This window comes from Lagenorhynchus albirostris, chromosome 1 (assembly GCF_949774975.1).
Source record: "Lagenorhynchus albirostris chromosome 1, mLagAlb1.1, whole genome shotgun sequence".
Lineage (NCBI taxonomy): Eukaryota > Metazoa > Chordata > Mammalia > Artiodactyla > Delphinidae > Lagenorhynchus > Lagenorhynchus albirostris.
In genome coordinates, this window is record NC_083095.1 from 158,948,067 (window position 1) to 158,969,972 (window position 21,906).

At 52.1% G+C, this 21,906-nt stretch overlaps 1 protein-coding gene across 1 annotated transcript in view; it reads right to left on the bottom strand.

Moving 5' to 3' along the window:
* Positions 1–21,906, bottom strand: part of RASGRF1 (Ras protein specific guanine nucleotide releasing factor 1) — a 103,833-nt gene that overhangs the window by 60,728 nt on the left and 21,199 nt on the right. The window contains exons 3-5 of the mRNA XM_060170828.1: positions 16,948–17,095; positions 10,352–10,444; positions 7,545–7,798 (exon numbers count right to left, since the gene is read on the bottom strand). Of these exons, the coding sequence (XP_060026811.1) occupies positions 7,545–7,798; positions 10,352–10,444; positions 16,948–17,095 (495 nt within the window). The remainder of the gene's footprint in view (positions 1–7,544; positions 7,799–10,351; positions 10,445–16,947; positions 17,096–21,906) is intronic.

Genomic DNA, 21,906 nt, shown 5'->3' on the forward strand with positions numbered 1-21,906 from the left:
TTCAGTAGAGCTGAGGGGCCCCAGGGGAGAGGGCAGGGGCTGTCACTGCCTGTGGGACTATAGCAGCAAACCTTCTCAGGTGAGACCCCACGAGAAACCCCATCAGTGGGATGGACCCTACAGTCTACGGGGCCTAACGCAAAACAAACACGCCGGCCCCTGGTTAACCAATGATTAGGAATTTCAGGATGGTGACAGCAGAGCCTCAAATTAAGCACGGTTTTTCTAAGCGTGCAGTCAAATGCCCGTGAAGCCGGCCGAGGAGGGGGCACTCCGGCTGCTGGCTTCCCTGGCCCCCTCAAGTCCCCACTGGCTCTGTCATTGGGTGCTGTCCCCTCTCCCAGGAGTTCGTGTCCTGAAGGCAAACCCCCATCCTGGGGTCTCACACTCTCAGGACAAGGGCAGGGAGTGGAAGGCGCTGGGCGGGCGCAGAGACGCCCCTGAGCTGTGAGACACAGGAAGCCAATGGGGGCCTGGGACCTCATGTTCACGGTGGGCCTGGGAGGCACGGGGCTCCCTGACCCCAGAGGAGTTTGAAACGCCCTGAGCACCCCACTCTGCAGAGAAAACAGGGTGGGTGGGGAGAAAAAGGGTGTGAAAAAGAAAAGAAGGGAGGGCTGCAAGAGAGAAAGGGGTGAGGGAGGTGAGAGGTGGTGGTGCGGAGAGAGAACAGAACACGGCACCTACGGCTGAAGAGCAGAGCCTATAACCCCATCACACCCACAGGATGTGCAGAAGGGCTGGAACCGGTAGGGCCTTTAACAAGTATCTAAGTAGCAGAAACACTCCCGAGTTCTCATTCCTGAGAGTGGCTCCTCTCATTACCGTGAATTAACTGTCATCTCCCTAAAGTCCCAAAAGAACAGGCCCCCCAAGGTGTGGTGACACCGTGATTTCTGGACTAGGGGCCCTGCCTGATGGCTGAAGTCATTTGCAGTTTTCAGGTAACAAGTCTGTGACAGATTCACCCTTGACAGGGCTGGTTTCTTCCTGTCTGTGGCCCCTGAACTAGTTACTGAATAGATAAACATGTACTGTACCAATGTGAAGAACTTTAGTCGTCCACACGGGAAGACCCTTAGAAAACTTCAAAAGAGACCCGTCCGGGGGTGCGTGAAAGTGCACAGAAGGGAGAACGTGGGCCCTGATGCGGGGCAGGGTGGAGGTAGGAGGACTTTCAGGGGTTCCTGGGGAGCTGAGAGGCTCTGGATGCCCCCGAGCACCGGCCACAGCAAGACTCAGGGCCCCGTTCCCGGGCAGCTCCCACAGACGGCTGCAGGATGCGCTGTGCGGGATTCACGGCATGGACTTGTAGGGTAGCACGTTAGGAACATCATAAGCTGGGACTATAAAAATATAATAGATGAAGCCTCCTTTTTTTTTTTTTTTTTTTTTTTTTGCGGTACGCGGGCCTCTCACTGTTGTGGCCTCTCCAGTTGTGGAGCACAGGCTCTGGACGAGCAGGCCCAGCGGCCATGGCTCACGGGCCCAGCCGCTCCGCAGCAAATGGGATCTTCCCGGACCGGGGCACGAACCCATGTCCCCTGCATCAGCAGGCGGACTCTCAACCACTACACCACCAGGGAAGCCTGAAGCCTCCGTTTTTAAAGTACTATAAACTGTGAGGATTTCACTTGTCCTCCTACTACGCAGAAACTACCACTGTTACCTATCTGATAAGAAAAAAATAATCTCATTTTGATTCGATTTGCTTTACAAAATCATTGTCAGTGGGTTGGTTGAACATTTCTCCTTTGTATTGACCATTTGAATTGCTTCTTTGGGGAACTGCCAAGTCATGTCCATTTACTAGTTTCACTTTTATTAATTTAAAATAACTCTCCATATTAAGTGTATAATCTTAACATATACATTGCAGATATTTTTTTGCTCAGCTATTTGCCCAACGATTTGTGTTTGGTGTTTTTGGAAGGTTTTCCATTTTGCCCTGTGAGATTTTCTTTCTGTGTTTTTGCTTGAGGCATCATGTCTTTTCCCACTCTTAGACTGCATGCACACTCACCTATATTTTATTTTACTCTTTCATTTTTACACATAAATACTTACCTAGAGTTTACTTTGGTGTAGGATGTGAGTCAGGGATATAAACGTTAATCTTTCTTTCAGTTTGTAGCCAATTGCCCCATTTTATTTATCAGATACTGCAGCTGCTCTCACTGCTTTGCTAAGCTGCCTTTTTTGTTACTAAATTCTCATACATGCCTAAGTCTGTTTCTGGACTTTGTATTTTATTTTGATGGACTACTGGCCTGTTCTGGCAATAGTCTCACGCTGTTTTCATTACTTTTCATATATTTATGGGCCTATAATACATTTTAATTAATGTAGGAAATGTTTCTTTCATTGTTTTTTTCAGAACATTATTATCTATTTACATGAATTTTACTCCTTCAGTTGAACATTAAAATCACTCTGCTAGGCTGCACTTCGATTGGAATTATATTGAGTGTATAGCATGATTTGGCTGAAATGACGTCTTTACGACATGGAATCTTGCCATATAGAATACTGGCCCACTTTCTGTTTCTGTACAGCCTGTAAGCTTAGAAGGACTTTTTATAATTTTAAACAGTTGAAAAAAAATCCAAAGAATATTTTACGATAAGTAAAAATTAGATGAAATTCACACTTTAGTGTCCATAAGTCAAGGTTTATTGGAACACAGCAACACCCATTCATTTAGGATTGCCTAAGACCACCTAGTTTTGACAGAGACCCTCTGGCCCACAAGGCCTAAAATATTTACTATCTGATCCTTGACAGAAGAAGTTTGCTGATCCCTAGTCTATGTGAATGTTGTCCCTGAGTTGTGCAGTGCACAGCCGGGGCAACTATATTCTATGGCCCCGCACACTTATAGTCCAGCAGGGAATCTATGCACAGAAGAAATCATTATTTAAGTGCAATGAATGCTACAAAAGGGGCAGCATGGGGGCCCTGGAAGCACACAACAAGGGAACATAACCCAATGGTGACAAGGGGCATGGGGGTGGTCAGGGACATCCAAGGAAAGACATGAAAAAAAGAGTAGGAGACAGCTGTCATAAGGAAAATAGGAACGACAGTAGGGTGGGAAGAATTCTAGGGAGAGGAAGTGACTTGTCTGCTTTGGGAAGTGCTCATTTTGCCTGGTTCCCTTCTTGAGCCCAGAAAGGAGTGTGACTTGCCCAAGGCTGGTCCTAGGTACACAGGGCTTGGCCCGTGGAGGGCAGAACCAGGCCTCTTCACTCCAGCCTCACCCTGTGCCTGTCCCTCCTCACTCCCCAGGCCATGCAGACAAGACGAATCGATGGCAGCACACGCCCCCACTGAGCCTCATCATTCTTCTCCACCCAGGACTCCAGGCAACCTCTGCCAGTCAATAAGAGCGGGCATCAAGATAGGAACCATCTGTCCCCCAGGCGGGATGCCTCTCATCACGGGGCAATGCCTGTGGTTCCCAGCACACGTTGCTGGGCATGGTTTTTATTAAAGGGAAATTGCCGAAGAGTATATGCTCATTGTTTCAGTTAAACATAACCTGGTGCACACGTTTCCTTCAAAGATTCCCCCCGCAGCATTCAGGAAGCACACAATTAACCCCCTCCCCAGCTCGGCAGCGTCCTCCGTGAATCTGCCAACCTGGAGAGAGGCCTCTCTCTTCTCAAGGACTTCTTTTAAAGAACTCCAGCAAATGAAGTCACCAAATTGGCATCAGGTGTCTAATGTGACTGTACATTTCAGCCTAAATGCAAATCCAAGGGAAAGCTATGTGCAGAAATGCCTTCTAGTGAGTGGGCTGGCAGCCTCCGCCCTTGACCTGTGACACATACAGACTCTGTGCTGTGGCCCAAGGCAGGGAGACCTGGACGGTTCATGTCCCGGATCCGGCCTCCACAGCACCTACACGGTAAGAGGGAAGGCTGGGCTCACGTACAGTCGAAAGTTCTCGACAGTGCAGGCGTGGGCAGGAGTACGTGCTGAGACCTGGGCTGTGATGAGCAGGCATGGGGGTAAGGAGGATGGGGGTCCATTATTTAACAGGGCAGCATGGGGGGAAGCACAGGCCTTCACATAAAACAGAACTGGGTTAAAATCACAGCCCACCCGAACCCTGAGCACACCCCGTCACCTCTCTGATCTCTGGTACCGGCCTCATGGGGTATCTCTGAGGATTGGAAATTACATAGGCCAAGTGCTTACAGAGAGCCTGGCACCAAGCAGGCCCCACAAAACACCATCTTAACGTGGTGAGTGTAGTCCAAAACATTCAGTCACGCAAAGTGCTGTGCAGGGTTGCTATACAGTTAATGAAAAAAAAATTTCAGCCGTTCTTTGTGCTCACAAAAAGCACAGAGGTTAAGACAGTGAAGCTTACGCTCTTATGTACCCAGTGGATCATATAGTGAGGGGTGAATGATTAGAAGGCAGTAATTTTCTAGCTCTTCCTGCCCCACCCCGGGCCCCGGGGGAAGGAAAGAATTCCGACCTGCTCCCGATGGAGAACAGGGGCCAGGGGGTGGAGAGAAGCCAGTCACCTCAGATTGGCATCCATTGATAGGATCATTGGTTCTTCTTACTCAATATTGTAAGAAAATACGGTAAAACATATTTGATTAATTTTCAATGTTGAACCAACCTTGCATTCCTGGGATAAATTCCACTTGGTCATGATGTATTATCCTTTTCATATATTTCTGGATTCGATTTTATAATATTTTGCATCTATGATCACGAGCAATAGGGGTCTGCAGTGTTCTTTCCCCATAATGTCTTTTTCTGATTTCGGTATTAGAGTAATGCTGGCCTCACAGAACGAGTTGAGAAGTGCTCCCTCCACATTAGATTTGAATTCAGTTTCTCACAGGGTGCATCATAGTGAAGCTTTCTTGTTGTACTAATGTCTAGCTCTTATGAGCACTTGGGCTATGCTGGGCTCTGTACTAGATGCTTTACGTGAGCTCTCATCTGATTCTCCAACACCTACAAGAGGCAGGTCCCATTCCCTGGTCAGTGTTTCCGAGGACCGCTAGAGTCCATATTCTGGAGGCCTTAAAGATGGATCAGGCTGGGGCTATTTTGACCAGGATCAATGAGACTGCTAAGATGGGAAACAGTCAACCTTGGGCACATTGTGGAACAGGAGAAACAGGCCTTGCAGGGGCTTAGAAGGACACCAGCAAAAGAGGGGACTTTCTTCCCTCCTGTTTATTCTGTTAAAGGCATCTGATCTGATCCATGCAGTGACTAACAGACAAAAATATAAAACCATGTTGTGATTTTCTTCAAACAACTTTTGAACACATTCTGTGAGTTGGTCTGAATACTCTTAACCAAAGATTACAGGTGAAAAGAATTCCATTGAATGCAGTGTAACAAAATGATGCAAAGATTAAATAAATACAAAAGGGCAACTTTCTCTCTTAGTGGTTATGATAAACGGTCACCAAAAGTTTGCAAGTGTGGCCTAAAATGCAAGGAAAGCAGAAACAACCTAGAGCTATTACAATGCTTCCTGAAGTATTTCTCAGGTAGGTCCGTGGCCGAGCCTCCAATACAGGCAGTCCCCTGCGGTTACCTCAAGCCTCTCATTTCCGTGTGCTCTGGGACCTGCAGCAGCAGCTGCACCTACAGACTTGTTGGAAATGCAATCCCTATGCTCTACTCCAGATCTACAGATTGAGAAGCTCGGGGTGAGGCCCAGCGTTCACGCTTGAGAAGCTGTGACTCCAGCCGAGCTGTCCGGAGTTTATTCAGGAAGAAACAAGTTCTTCACACTTTTTAGCCAAATTCCAGGTCATTGAGTTTAAAAGACCCAACTGTAGTTTCTGGAGAAAATCTTACCTGACTTCACAAAACAATAATACCTATTTTCTTTGTTTTAATAAAGAAATCAAAGCATTTATTTACTCTCTAAAAACTGTGTTTGAAATGTATATTAAAAAGCAACCTTGGGCTTCCCTGGTGGCGCAGCGGTTGAGAGCCCGCCTGCCGATGCAGGGGACACGGGTTCGTGCCCCGGTCCGGGAAGATCCCACATGCCGCGGAGCGGCTGGGCCCGTGGGCCATGGCCGCTGAGCCTGCCCGTCTGGAGCCTGTGCTCCGCAACGGGAGAGGCCACAACAGTGAGAGGCCCGCGTACCGCAAAAAAAAAAAAAAAGCAACCTTGTAAGGCCCAGTGATTCAGTTTCTAGAAGGTCTAATGAGGCTAAAAGCCACTCCCCTCCCCCTGCTCCCCACCCCCACCATGTCCCCATACTCCGACACCTCATCCACATCCATGGTGTCAGCATCCCAATGTCCCTGTCCTTGTCCTTCTCCCAGTGACTTTCAGCATCTCCGGCTCAACCTCTCAGAATCAGACCCACGTCCACTGCCTCTACCCCATCTCCTTCCGGGTGTCCCACAGGTCCCTAAACCCGTCACAGCACACTGGCAGGTAAAGGGGAAGAGCAGGGCACAGGGGAGGCGACCCTGGGTCCCAAACACCTCTGCAGAGGGCGTGGATGAGGGCCAGCTGCAATTAGTGAAATGACTGGAATGATGGATACTTTAAAAGAAATGCAGCTGAATGAACAACCTGGAGCACACAGTGATTTACTTTAATTCCTGATCGAGAATCATTTGTAACTAGCACTCTGTTGATAGGTTTTCATATTTGTTGCTTTTACCTAGTTTACCCCATTTTCATGCCTACCAAAAAGCTCATTTAAACCATTTCCTAAGACTTTTAAAAAGAGGTTGACAGCAGAAGGGCAGCCATCAGCTCAGCCTTGCTTTCGTAAGATATGTGGGTAGTGTGATACATAGCCCCACGCTAAGGGGACTCAGGATTCTAAAAATTTAGCCCTGGCTTCTAGATCGTTACGACGGTGATATGAAGGTAGAAGAACGGAACCCATGTGGTTTTCTGTAGCTTGATTTATAACTTGTAAACATTTAAACCAGGGTTTCTCAACCTTGGCACGATTATTTTTGGTGGAAGAATTCTCTGCTGTGGGAGACTGCTCTGCACACGGTAGGATGTTCAGCAGCTTCCCTGACTTCTACCCACCAGATGCCAGTTGCAAACCCTCCCCTGCAGCCCCGCCAAGTTGTGACAATCAAAAATGTCTCCCGTATATACACTAATATGTATAAAATGGATAACTAATAAAAACCTGCTGTATAAAAAAGTAAACAAAATAAAATTCAAAAAAAAATTTGCCTCCCAGGGATTGCCAGCCATGGATCCTCCTTGATCCTTCTGAAGCAAAAAATAAATTAAAAAAAAAACATGTCTCCCAGCATTGCCCCAGTTGAACCACTAGTTTAGACATATACTACGTGGGCCTCTGTCTGTATTCCCGCCTGCAGTAGCTGGGGCACTGGCTTCTCGTCATGGGACCTCGGGCAGCTTCCTTCCTCTCTGGGTCTCAGTTTCCTCCTCTGCATTTGGCGGGGACTAGTCAAGGGCTCGTGTCCAAGTTCAGTGCCGGCTAGGCTCCCTCTTCCCGCCCCAGCCAAGGGCTCCGGGAGGGGGCGCTGGGCTTCAGGGTGCTCACCTGTTCAGGAAGATGCTGCTGACGTCGTCGTGCGTGATGGGAGGCTTCTTGGAGCTGGCGGCCATCCGCAGTGGGCGCAGGAAGTTGTTGACAAGGATGTGCAGCTGCTGCACGTACTCGGCCTCGGCCTCCAGCATGCTGAACACCACCTGGTTCCTCTTCCGCATGCTGTCGGCGTGCGGCGACCGGATGTAGTCCTGGATGATGGTCTTCCACTTGCGCCGGCACAGCCAGCCCCGCAGGAAGCTCTGCACCTGGGCGCCGAGACCAGCGGGAGGGTCTCCCGTTAGCCTCAGCTGCTCTGGTCCTTCCAGGCTGTGAGCGCCCCGAGGGCAGGGGCCAAGGCCCTGCTGTCCCCCACGCCGGGCACGTAGGGAAAATAGCTGAGGCAAAAGATCAGGCCTGGTGCTTCTGCCTGCGTGGTGCCGGGCAAGCCCTCTGGTTCCTCTAAGCCCGTTTCCCATCTGTGCCATGGGGCTAATGAGATGACGGCTGGACTCAAAGTGAGGTCCCTGCACGGGAGCATCAGCATCTCCCCAGAACTTGCTAGAAATGCAAACCCCCAGGCCCTGCCCCGGCCCTCTGCATTTAAACCACATCCCCCAGGTTGCTTTGGCAACATCCTCCGAAGGAGGAAAAGTGTGGCCCTGAGTCCCCATCACGGGAGGGGGCTTGAGCATAGAGGGTTGCCAGGCTGTGCTGGGCATGGCTCACACCTCTTCTTGCCTAATGACTGGCCTGAAAGCCCCGAAGTTTCAATGAAAGCTCGTCTGGATAGAGGGCGATTATCAAATTCAGTGCGGCAAATTAGTTAATCTCATGCTTGGGCCTCATCGGCGCCCGCCTGGAGCCTCTCCTCTACCTCCGCGGGGAAATGAACACAGACACTTGACTTGCCCAACTTGGAGTCGGGCTGCTTGGCCTGGCCTCGTTCTGGCAAGAACTTGGGAAGGGCCTCAATTCACAGACACAGAGAACTGTTTTAAGATATGCACGCTTCCAACCAAGGCACCATGTAGCTCCCCACCATCCCTGCTGCTGAGCTGTGTGCAAGCTCAGGGGCTGCACAGGGAGGGCCCCAGGGCCCCAGGAGCAAGGGTGCTGGGCGGTGCTGGGGTGGGGGCACCTGGAGATCCAGGGGCCACCTGCCAAGGCACTCATCAAAATATTATCAGCTGCAAAGGGCACTGGCCATGCACAGCAGATGCAACGATCCGGGTGCAGACCTTTGGCCAAGGACGTCTGCCCTGGGGAGGAGAGGCCTGGCCTCAGCACGACAGATCTCCTTGAAGAGAGAAAGCTTTTCTGGATAAAGGAGGGCCTTGCTCTGAGGCCCCAGGAGGGTGAAAACAAAAGGAGGGAGGTGCATTTCAGGTGGTACTTAAAAAAATGTTCCAACCAGAATGGCTTTGCAAAACGGGCCGGGAAGCCCAGTGGGGCCATGGCAGAGAAGGAAGGCCAGTGCATCCCTGCCTGGGCGGGGCTTGGCTCAGACCCCAGGTGGCACTGGTGGCAAATCCCAATGTCCATGGGGGCCCGGCAGGTCCTATAGATCCTGAAGCCGGCTGGGTGGGCACTAATGGGAGAGCACCTGGCCTAGGGCCAGCAGTCACCATGTGCGGGAGGTGGGCCCGGGCTGTGAGACCTTCTGCTTTTCCAAGAGATCGTGTGTCCCAGTGACCAAGGATGTGGGCTCTGGAGCTTGGTGGCCAAGGTTTAAATGTCACTCTGCAAATACTTAGCTGTGTGACCTGGGGAAGTCACTTTGCCTTTCTGTGCCTCAGCAACCCCACATGTGAAACGCAGATAATAATAAAACCTCAGAGGGCTTTTAGTTAGGAACAGATTAATCTGCATAAATCTCCTAGAATAGTGTCTGGCACATGGAAAGTGCGTAATGAATGTTAGCTCTTCCTATTTTTGAGAAACCAGAAATACATATTTTTATGTGAAATGTTTAGCTTTTAAAGCACTGGCAACAAATTAAAAAGGGAAAAAAGAAACACCGTGTGGGCTAAGAACCCCAAACATGCTGGTAGGCTGAACTTGGCCTGTGGGATGCCAGTTTGCAGTTTTCTGGTCTGGATGGCGCTGGTGTCCTTTTACGCTCTCAACAAGGAGAATTTTCTGGTTTCGTGTGTTTTTCTTAAGGTGAGTCAGGCTCCCCTGCTTCAAGGCTGGCAAGCTGCAAACACAGACCATACTCTTCCTCTCCACATGCCCCTCCATGGGGTGGCCTATGGTGCTGGTCATTCTCTCTGCCACCGGGCAGCTTTCTCATACCTTCTGAGATGTTCCTCCTAGCCTCTAATAGTGTAAAACCAGTGGGGCCAGCTAAGGGGTGTCACACAGGCCGGCTCCCATGTTGACGTCTGCCGGGGATGAAAGGAGGAGGTGTTTGCAGGACAGTAGCTGGGGGGAAGGCGGGCATGCAGGGCTGTGACAGTGGACGTGTGGCCTGGGGTCTCATTGAGGCTGCCCAGGGTTGTGAGGAAAGCTCTCGAATGTGAGTCTCACAGCCTGGGTTCCTGCCCTGGCTCTATCTACTCTTTCATCTCTTGAGCCTTAGTTCTCCTATCTGTCAAATGGGCTGAACCACCCTACCTCACAGAGACAACCAGAAAACATGGCTCGACGAGGTGCTGGTCTGGGGCGAGGGGCTGTTGATTCTGCCTTTGGAGCGGAGGTGGGAGTGGCACGCCCGGGAGCAGTGGGACAGTAGGTGGACACTGCAGACCCTGGGCTGTGCCAGGGGGCTCTCTAAGAGGACCAGGGCAGATTTGCCAGCCCCGAGAGATGGTACAGACCTTCTTGATTTTCTTGATGTCACTGTCTTCGTCGTTGGGTGTGACAGTCTGGGTGGACTGGATGCGCTCATTGTCCTTGAGCAGGGATGCGATCTGCAATGGAAGCACAGGTCAGCTGCAGGGGCCGAGCGGCACCAGCTGGTGGAAGCCCCACCCCTCCGGCTGCCACCAGGCGTGGTGTGGTGAGTGAGCGCCCTGCCACGTGCTCCCCAAGGACCAGTGGTACTGCAGCTCATGTCCTTTGCTCTGTGGGAGGTTTCGAGCCAGAAGTCGGTGAGTGAGCACCGGACCGGGACCCTGTCCACCTGGGTCCAGGGCAGCTGGGCTCTGACTCCGAGTGACACTGGGCGAGGCACTCTCTGGGCTGCAGGCAACCCATCTGTAATCTGGGAGCTTTGGTCCAAATCTGTGATTCTCTTCCTTATTCCCTAAACCATCAGTCCCTTTACTTTCAAATTTTTACTGTGGTAAAATATATATAACATAAAATTTACCACTTTACCCAATTTTAAGTGCACAGTTCAGTGGCATCAAGTACATTCACATTGTTGTGCAACCGTCACCACCATCCGTCTCCAGAACTTTCTCAACTCCCCGAGCTCTGTACTCATTAAACAATAATGAGTTTAATGAGTTTAATAATGAGTTTAATGACTTCTCTGGCGGTCCGGTGGTTAAGGCTCTGCGTTTCCACTGCAGGGGGTGTGGGTCTGATCCCTGGTCAGGGAACTAAGATCCCGCATGCCACACAGTGCAGCCTAAACAAAACAAAACACACTGACTCCCCATCCCTCCTCCCTCAGCCCCTGGCACCCGCCCTTCTACTTTCTGTCTCTATGAATTTGACTCCTCTAGGGACCTCGCCTAAGTGGAATCAGACAGTATTTGTCTTTCTGTGGCTGGCTTATTTCACCAGCATAACATCCTCAAGGTTCACCCATGTCACAGCATGTGTCAGACTTTCCTTCTTTTTTAAGGCTGAGTAACATCCGTCGTATGTACAGACCTCATGTTGCCGTCCATTCATCCATCGGTGGGCACTTGGGTAGTCCCATTATTTTTTTCAAACAAAACCGTCCTGGAGCCCCAGCAGGACTTCAGATGAAAGCGCTGCTGGCTTGGCTGTCCCGTCCTGGGACAACCCGGAAGCACTTCTCTGACTTGGAGCCCTCTTTGGAGCACAACCTGGAAACTGCTGGCCTAGAGAAATGGAAGAGCCCTGGAAACGAACGTTTGAGCTGATCTAAGAATCTCCATTTGCCAGATCTCGGGATCAGAGAGGTCGGCCCAGCTGCAAGAACAAGACCAACGGGGTGGTGACCAGGAGAAGGGGTGCCTTTAGCCATACTGTGGCTGGAGCCTCTGGCACTGCTCAGGTGGACGGGCCTGTGGTGTAGCCCCTGGGTGGGTTCCTTCCTGCCACCCCCGAGTCCGCAAGTCTCTGCTGGGGGTCCTCCACAAGGCTCCCACGGCCTGCGGACTTTCCCGGGGAAATGCAGGCAATGCCTATGTATTCCATCGCGGCTGTGGGCTCTGTGGGCGAAGGACCACCCCGTTTCATTCATTCCTGGGCTCCCGGTCCTTAGCATTCGGCTGCCACTCAACATATATTTGTTGGCTACATAAGTAAGTAAGTTAAAGAAGGATCAGAGCAGGGACCTCTCTGGCTGGGAGTCCAGTGGTTGGGACTCCACGCTTCCATTTCAGGGGGCACGAGTTCCCTCCCTGGTCAGGGAACTAAGATCCCACGTGCCGCATAGCTCAGCAAAAAAATAAATAAATAAAAAATAATAAAAGAGGTTTCATTAAAAAAGTTTTTTTTCAAAAGGATCAGAAAAGCAGCAGCAACGAAAACCTCAACCACAGGAAAATACTGCAGTCATCAAGCCCCACACGTCTAAAGATAGCAGCTCAGGGGAATCCACAAACACTGCCACAAAGCCAGAGCCCCTCGATCCTCTTCAGAGCACGTGGCTTTGTCCCCTCAAGGCCACTTGCTGAAGTGCAGAATGAATGGGCTCTCACAATTGAGCAAATTGAGCACTTTGAAAGCAAGATGGAACAGTTACCCGCTCTCCACTTGCGGGTTGCTAAAATTACCCTGGCCTGTGCTTGGAGAGCGGCTGAAAATATCTGAGAAATATTCAGCACCGACATGGGCTTTTCTTTTTTCTCTCCCCCCCACCTTTTCTCTCCATTCTCTGGGAACATCTGCACATTAAAATAAAGGCTGATTCTTTGATCTGTATTCTAAAGGCCTAAGGAACGTGTGTGCGCGCGCGCACACACACACACACACATACACACACACACACACAGAGGCAGGCTACTGGAGAGCTCAGAGATGCAAGGATGCCCAGTCAATGCCCACCTTTGGTCTGATGTTGTCACCTCCTTGCCAGTCTGCTTTCTTTGCCAGTTTTGAGATTTGCACACGGAAACCTTTTTTTTCTTTTGGATGGCAGTGTGTGTGTGTGTGTGTGTGTGTGTGTGTGTGGTCTGTATTTAAAACTGGCGCTTGTCTCAGAGAGAGGCATTCCAGGACATCTACTCAGCAGGGACCAGGGCAAAAAATAGATGCAATTAGGTCAGGTACTATGCTACGTGCACAGGCAGTGCCAGCAGCCTTGGAGTCTCTGTTTAAGGATCAGGCTTGGGGGGCAAAGCTCTAGAGGGCTGTGAGCCTGGGGACCCTGCCGAAGTCTTGGGCTACAGCCCATCCCTGCCAGGAGCCAGTGTCCGGTGAGCTCACGGAGGCAGCCTTTCTCTTACCCTGGCAGGTCTCTTCTGGAGATGGACTTGCCTTGGACCCTGGTTTGCTTGCTGGATGTTCAGGGTCTGCTCAGCTGACCCCTGTCAATGAAGGCCATACAGAGTGGGGACTTTGGCTCACACCCAACTTGCCAGCTAGAGTCCAGCTCCAGCTGTCTGAGCTGGCTCAAAGCCTGGTGTCTCCGCTGGCCCCCGCCCACTGGCCACCCATGGTCTGGCCCCCTTGACCCATCAGAGGAAAACCCTGCTTGCCACACCCCTTTGAGGCATAGCGCATGGGCTTCTGCCCCATCCTACTCCCCCCTCTGGAGACAGTGTCTTTCATCCAGAATGCATTTCGTCAGTGCAGTCATTGATAGTGGAATTAATCCAGGTTCTTTCCTTTTTGTTAGCCTCCAAGGTTTTACTAACGATCTCTGTAGCTCTTGCTTTTCCTGCAGGTCTCTGTAGCTCTTGCCATGCAGCTCAGTTCTTTCTCCCTCCTTCTTGATCTCTTCTGGTCTCCTCCAAGCCCAGTGGGTGTCCATCTCTGTCTGCCTTTGTGCCAACACCGCCAGCGGATCCTGATGCAGTCTTTGGGTTGGGTACTGGTGAGACACAGCTCGCCACTGGGTAAGGTGGATGAGTCAGATCCCCTCCCGGGAGGACCTTTCAGCCTGAGAAGGGGGTCAGACCCCCAGAGAGGCAATTTATAATCGGACAAGGAGAGGCCAGAAGCGAGGTATGTACCTACTGCAATGGGAAGGTCTCACCATGAAAGCGGCAAGGGCTACCTGGAAGGAGTTTTGAAGGACAAAGAGCCCAACAGGTGGGCTACAGGATGGAGGGAATTTGAGAGGGGGTGTGTGAACACAGGCACAGGTATGACAGGGTGTTGTGTGCCAGGGCGGTGGGGGCGAGGATGGCAAGGGGGAGATGGGAAGCGGGGCTCAAGGCATGCAGGGTGGGCCCTGGAGAGGGGGCCTGGGGAGGGGCTGCATGGGAGGGGTCACGGCCGTCCTTTCTTACTTCTCCCAGAGTAGTCCCCTCACTGACCTAGTTTATGAAGTGGGGTACCATGTTGAAGTTTGTTTGCAAAACCGATCCCACGGCTACATTTTTTTTTCAATGTTTTTAGTTCTTTTATTTATTTATTTAATTTCTTTTTGGCTGTGTTGGGTCTTTGTTGCTGCACGTGGGCTTTCTCTAGTTGTGGCTAGCGGGGGCTACTCTTCGTTGCAGTGCGCGGGCTTCTCATCGCGGTGGCTTCTCTCGTTGCGGAGCACAGGCTCTAGAGCGCAGGTTCAGTAGTTGTGGCACACAGACTTAGCTGCTCCACGACATGTGGGATCTTCCCAGACCAGGGCTCGAACCCGTGTCCCCTGCATCGGCAGGTGGATTCTTAACCCCTGCGCCACCAGGGAAGCCCTAAATTTTTATTTAAACCCTGAACTAAAGATCTTTTCCATTTCTTCCAGTGTCAGCCGCCCAGGATCCTGAGTGCTTCCAAGCCAATAAAATATTACGACTACCTCTAAACTCCTATTTTGCCCTTTAGGGCCTGTCTTCACTCTCCGAATTTACTTCCCATCATAAATGGGAGGAAAACAGCTATTAAAACAATGAAATGGGGGAATTCCCTGGCGGTCCAGTGGTTAGGACTCTGCGTTTCCACTGCAGGGGTCGCTGGTTCCGTCCCTGGCCGGGGAACTAAGATCCCGCAAGCCGCATAAAGCGGCCAAAAAAACCCCAACCAACCAACCAACCAAACAATGAAATGGTCCAAACTGAGCATTCTAGAGGTGGGGGGAGGGGGGGCGATTCTTCTCAGAGGTAGACATTCCGTTTGTTTTAGATGGTCCTTAGAGCCTTTGGGTTATGAAAGATGAAGCCTAACAGGGCTGTTTAGATGGGAGAAAAGAGACTAAGACAGAGGTGGATAGTTACGCCTGGTAAAGCTTTCTGCAGGCTTTTGTTTGGATGTGATCTCCTGTCACTTCCAGGGCTAGGGGTGGGGGCTACAGGGTTGGGAGTAGAAACAGGGCTGGATTCCTGGATGTGTGACCCCTGCAGGGCTCCAGGCTTAGAAGGGACCAACGCTTGCTTTAAAGCTCTGCTGCTGCTGCTTTGAGATTCTTAAGGGCCCTGCAGTTTTATTTTGCACCAGGTCCTGCACATTAGGAAAAAAGATGTAGACAATGGGGTATCGGTAAATGCTTCATGACCAGCTCTCTGAAAGAAAACCTCTGACTGGTAGCACCTGCCAGTTTCCATGGTGGGCATTCCTAGCTCAGCCCATTTGAAGCTACCAAAGGTTGAATAACTAGCTTGCAAAATTCTTGAAAATGTAACAATTGGTTCTTGCAAAGGTGATAGACAGCAGTTGCTGTCTTGAAATTCGTAAGAATCTTCTCTCTGAATTTGCGTTTTGTGAGTGAGTCTGATGGGACCATGGGGCACACCCCAGGGGCTTGGAGCCTCAGCTCATGCGTGTTCCTGTCTCCCTGCCTATTCCTTATACCCCGGCATCCTGGGACCCAGGCCTCTGCAACCCTCTGTCTGGGTGACAACGGGTCAAGTCAGCCCAGCAGACACATCTCACTGTCCGCCTCCACCCTCTGCAGGGCCTGGTGTAGGTACAGAGAAGGTGGGTCTTGTGCATACCTGTGGTGTCACAGGGCAGGGCGAGGAGACAACTGTCCTGCCCGGGCTGATACTGCCTGGTGCATTAAGTGGGTGACTTGGCAAGGGTCCCTTGCCCACCTGAATCTAGATACTGAGTGCATCGTGGTGCAGAGGTTAGGGGAGTTGGCGGTTGAAGTCGTCGGTGGCCTGCCCACGATGGGCGGAGGCCGTGGCGAGTGGGAAGGGGAGACTGACTTCCCCCACGCTGGCCGGGGCCTTGCATTTTCACCTTGCATCGGGCCCTGCAAATTATGCAGCTAACTCCGATTGCAGGGATCTGTGTTTTCATATTCCCCCCCTCGGCTCAGAGTCGCAGACCTTGTGTGAGGGAGCCAGATGGTTCTGAGCGCGCTGGTGAAGTGAGGGGGTGAGAGGCGATCAGATCACTGCGTGGCGGCGTGCACAGCTGGGAAGGGGTGTCTGAGGGCTGAAAGCCAGCGCTTCCCAAGCTTTAATGTATTGGGTTGGCCGAAGAGTTTGTTCGGGATTTTCCGCCGATGTTATGGAAAAACCTGAACGAACTCTTTGGCCAACCCATAAATGAGAATCTCCCGGGATGTGGTTAAAGTGCAGGTTCTGATTTGGGAGAGCTGGGTGGGGCCCTAGGTTCTGCATTTCTAATGGGCTGCTGTTTCATGGACCACACGTTGAGTGGTGAAGTTCTAGAAGGCTTAACCTAGCAACGGCTCAGCCTCCGGACAGTTGTGACAGGCAGAGGGAAGGGACCGCCTTGGAGCTGAGCCCGAGCCACAGTCTAAGGACCTACCAGCCACCCTCTGGCCCTGCACTCACCCCCTCCGCCCATGTGGCTGTCAGCAGAGTAACCAGGAACTCGCCCATAAATGATCTCACTTGATCCTCACAACCCTGTCAGCTAGGGAGAAACAGCCTGTTTTAAGGATGGAGGTGCAGAGAGGCTGGAGGACTTGCTCCAGGTTGCAGTTGTAAGTGGCAGAGGTGGGCTTCGACCCCAGATCTGACCCCAGGACCTTCCCGCTCTGCCAGCATCGCTGACTTTAAGTTTGGAAGCTGGCACAGCCGTGGCTGGAGCGGGTCCCTCTTGCCCATCACGTGCCTCCCTGACCCTGCGGGAGCCCGGGTTTGAGGTCTGAAGCCCGGGCCCCCCGCCAGCCTTCTCCGCTCCCCAGGTGGTCGGTCACCTCTGCCTTCAGCCGTTCAATCTCAATCTCCCCATCCTCGATCTGCTGCCGCAGCTGCTTGGCCACCGTCTTCTCAGTCTCCACGATCTGCAGCAGGTGCAAGTACTTCTGCATCAATGCCTCGTGCTCCGTGGCCAGGGTCCGGTAGCTGTGGACAGAGGAACACGGCAGGTAAGCCACGGCCTCCTGGCCCCCTGGAGATCCAACCAGAAGTGGGGCTCCCCACAGACTGCACTTAGGAGAAGGTCCTGACTGCCAGACACAGTGCCCGAGGCCTTAACCTGGCTGCTGTGCTGCTACTGATGGCTCTGGCCCCTTCCCCAGCTCCCGGCTCACACTCTGACATCTGGTTCCTCCACCTGGTCTTGTTTTCACCTTGCCCAACCGCCCTCACCCTCTGGGCCTTTGTGCAGACAGATCTTCTGTCTGAAACATGCCTCCTCCCCCCTCTCCCTGGGCTAGCTCCATCCTCTTTCCCAGAGTAGGTCCTAGTTGAAATGTCATTTCCCAGAAGTCTTCCCTCCCCCCTCCATAATGTGTAGGGTGTTCCTGCAGTACTCCCGGGGTGCTATTACCATAGCGCTGGCCAGACTGATTGGGGGTGTCCGGTTACTTTTGTTTCCTCAGGAGACCCTGCCTTCTCTGATGGCAGGGACTATGCCTGTGCTGCTTACTCCTGTCTGCCCAGGGCCTAGCCCAGTGAACATTTATTGCATGGATGCAACTGAGTGAATGGACGACACACAGAGGCGAGTCGGGCACAGACATTGCACTGGCTGGGAGACATCTGAAGAACCTGTGCAGTACACCTGGGTGCCAACTCATGCACCAAAGGCTGTTAGTGCTGTAGGAATCAGAAGAGGGGCCAGGCCAGCAACAAGGACCTGTAATCAGGGAAGACTTCCTGGAGGCGGAGCTCTCTCTCCCACCAGAATCGGAATCTGGGTCTTTGGATTCCAAACCCAGTGCTCTGGGCACATGCCCATCCAAGGGCAGCCTCAGGTGGAAGGCCTGTGCTGGGGGTAATTAGCAATGGGGCTGGGTGTTTAGGTGGGGCCAGATCAGAGAGTACCCCAAAGGATCAGAGGGTAGAAGAAGTGGTCCCAGCCTTTGTGTAAATGAACATGTCTCAGATTTGCAGAGCATCACGACGAGGGGGAGGGCAGGCAGGTGGGACTTGGAAGATGAGCTGGGCCGGGGGCTGCCCAAGGTCACAGGCCTGGCTTCTCCCTGATACCCACAACACCTGCATTTGAAGGTGTCAGAGCTGGGGAGAAACCCGATTCTATAAATGGGGTCCAGTCTCACAGGGCAGAGAGGCTGTGAAAGGGAAGCTCACCATTCCAGGGAGGGGTGCCCACCGGGGCAGGGGCAGGAGACTTGCAAGGCACAGATTCGGAGGGCAGGTTTATTGGTCTCTGGGAGTGTCTGCAACGAAGTCTGGGGGCCGAGGTCTCCAGTCCCCCCTCTCCCTGGCCCCCATCTTTCCTCTCCCTTTTTGCTTCAGCCCAGGACCACCAGATAGGATCTCATAAGATTCCCCTCTGCCCGCATCCTGGGCTCCTCCTCGCGCTCACCCTCGTCTTCCTTCCTGTGTCCCCCTCTCGGCAGTGGGCAGCCCCCCGTTTCCCACCTTCCAACCTCAGCGGGGCCTTGAAACATTTCTGGTGTCCCTGCCAGCTCCCCACCCACCCCAGAGCTTCGGCCCCCTTCAACCTCATTCCTCACCACCCCCCACCCCCACCCCCAGTCCTCTGCAGGCGGTCCTGCTCTGACGTCACAGCCTGCATGATGTGCAGAGCTGTTCCGTCACTTCCCGCCAGCCCCACGGCACGCCCACCCTCATCCTGTCTCAAGTGCAGCATCCCTGCTCGGACCTAATCTGCCTGGCTCAGCCCCAGCTCCCACACCCACTAGCTGAGGGACCTTGGAGAGGTCACTCAGCCTCTCTGTGCCTCAGTTTGCTCATCCATACAATGGGGATGATGACAGTCCATACCCTGCAGAGTTGCCGTGAGGATGAAATCTGCGGACACACACGAAGCTCTGTGCCGTGTGCCAGTGCCGTGGTAACTACCACCCCCTCCCCGCCACATCCCTAGCCCCTGACCCCTCCGCAGGACTTCTGTGCATCAGATTCCGCCTAACAGCTCCACTGGCTTTTTCTCCTCAGCATATGCGAAGCCTCAAGCCACTCCCCACTTAGGATGAGGATGTGCCCTCGCCCTCCTCCACCCTCCCCTGAACTCCTGCCCCTCTTTTCCACCTTCAAGGTGAGGCTTGTTGGAAGAGCAGCCGCACCCATCATCCCCATGTTCCCTCTTCCCCATTCACCCCTCAGCCCTCTGCGGGCTGGCGTTTGGCCCCAGCACCCACAGGAACTGGGTCCCTCTCTGGGGTCACCAACCATCTCCCACTTAAATGGAGGGGACACTTTTCAGTCTGGAATCTACTGACATGACCTTCCAGGTACCCTGGATGTGGCTAGTCAGGGGGGCGCCAGTTTAGGGACACTGGCTCTCGTCACAGACTCAGAAGCTGTGTTACACAAGTTCTTTAAGTCCCTGTGACCCTCATGGCAAAATGGGACAAGGACAGCTTCCCTACAGACCCCCAGGTTTGAGGTGAAGAGGTCAGGAGGCAGAGGGTGGGAAACAGCTTTGCTCTATGAAAGGGGCTGTGTAGCAAAGTGGTAGGCAGTGGTCCCCTGATGGTGTCAGAGAAGGAGGCTGCCCAGCTGTGCCCTGAAGGTGGGAGGGTGCGGCAGGGCAGGGAGAGAATTCTTCGGTCTGCAGTACTACTTGGTTAAAATGAGGATTTTTGTGCATCTCTTATTATAATGAATTTAAACCAGAATGATCAGGTTTTAATGTTTTCCCAACTTCCCAAGAGGCTTAATTGTCTTTACTCGCAAAGGAACTTCAACTGAGAGCATGAAGGAATCCATTTTCACACCACCTCATCTCTCCTCGCTCCAGGGGGTGTGAAAATGCGGAGCCTTCAGTAGCTTGTTTTCAGCGATGGCACTCGCCCTGGTGCTTCAAAATGGGGAGACAGAGTCTCATCTGCAGGACAATTTGGTCTGTTTGCACCTCCCTTTCTTCCCTTCACCGGCCCTCTCTGCCTGCCTCCCTCCCTCCCCACTCCGGCTCCCCGTGTTCTTCCTTCTTCTCCTTCCCCTCCCCCCTCTCATCAATACACCTCTTTGTGCAGCACTGTCTCTTTTTTAAATTTTTATTGAGTACAGTTGCTTTACAATGTTGTGTTAGTTTCTTGCTAAACAGCAAAGTGAATCAGCTATACGTATACATATATCCCCACTTTTTTAGAGTTCCTTCCCATGTAGGTCGCCACAGAGAATTGAGTAGAGTTCCCTGTGCTATACAGCAGGTCCTCATTAGTTATCTATTTTATACGTAGTATCAATAGTGTGTATGTGTCAATCCCAATCTCCCGGTTCTTCCTACCCCCCTTCTCCCCTTGGTATCCATACATTGGTTCTCTACGTCTGTGTCTCTATTCCTGCCTTGCAAACAGGTTCATCTGCACCATTTTTCTAGATTCCACATATATGCGTTCATATAAGATATTTGTTTTTCTCTGTCTGACTTACTTCACTCTGTATGACAGTCTCTAGGTCCATCCACATCTCTGTGCAACACTGTCTTTATAGATGCACAGATTCGCAGGGCTGGAAGGGTACTCAGGAATCACGAAAGGCCAACTGCCTCATTTTATAAATGAAGAAACTGAGGCCCAGAGAGGGGAAGTGAGTTGCCCCCAAATAACAGTCAAGGAGCGTCAAAGGTGGAGTCGGAATCAGGCTCCAGTCCCTGAAGAGGACTCCCACGTGGCTGTCTGGTTTGCATCTAGTTCTCCTCGCTGAGATGCAGGCCACAAGCCACACTCGGTGTTACATTTTATACATTGCTGTACATACGCATACCACAGGGGCATCCCAGAATACTAGACTATTATGCATACGGTGGGAGAATACATTGTGTCTCTATACCTATTCATACACCACAGTGCTTATTTTTGTATATACCATGTATCTACTATGTATATGGAAATAAAAACTAAATTAGGTACGTGCAAGCATACCTACTACTCAACATTGCTGTGGAAGAGAGCCGGTCTCTCCCTTGACACACACACGTGCACACACTCTCATGGTGCACACGATCTGAGGTTAAATAACGCTCAGAGCCTATCGTCTGTCCTTTGGTCACACAGCCGGCTGCCTAGGGAAGGGCCTGTGGCTTCTGTTGGCCCAGGAGGTGCCTGACAAGCTGCACCTGAGCCAGACTGGCTGGTGACAACTATTCTAGGGAAGGGGACTCTGTTTCCCTTATTGGTGACCATCACTGTGACCCCCGTCCCAGCCCTATAGGCCCAAAGGAGGACACTCCTCTGAGGCCAGTGGGTTGACTCAGACCCCTGGGCTTGACCAGGGGAGACAAACCATGTCCAGCTGGCACGTCCCCCCGGCTTCCTAAAGGATGGTGAGTTCCGAGAGGCTTTTGTTCAAAGGTAGGTGGTGTCGGGCTTCCCTGGTGGCGCAGTGGTTGAGAGTCCGCCTGCCGATGCAGGGGACACGGGTTCGTGCCCCGGTCCGGGAGGATCCCACATGCCGCGGAGCGGCTGGGCCCGTGAGCCACAACTACTGAGCCTGCCCGTCTGGAGCCTGTGCTCCGCAGCGGGAGAGGCCACAACAGTGAGAGGCCCGCGTACCGCAAAAAAAAAAAAAAACAAAAAAACCCCCAAACCCCCATATGATTAGGATTTTATGGGCTACTTGGAACCAATTTCCAGTTTAGTGAGTTGCTTAAAGAATCATTGTCCCCTCTCTGTGGCAGACAGAATTCTAAGATAGCCCCAAGTTTCCTGCCCTGGTTTCGAAGCCCTGCATAATCTCTGGGATGATGACTATGATGCGTTTTATTCCTCTTACTAGGC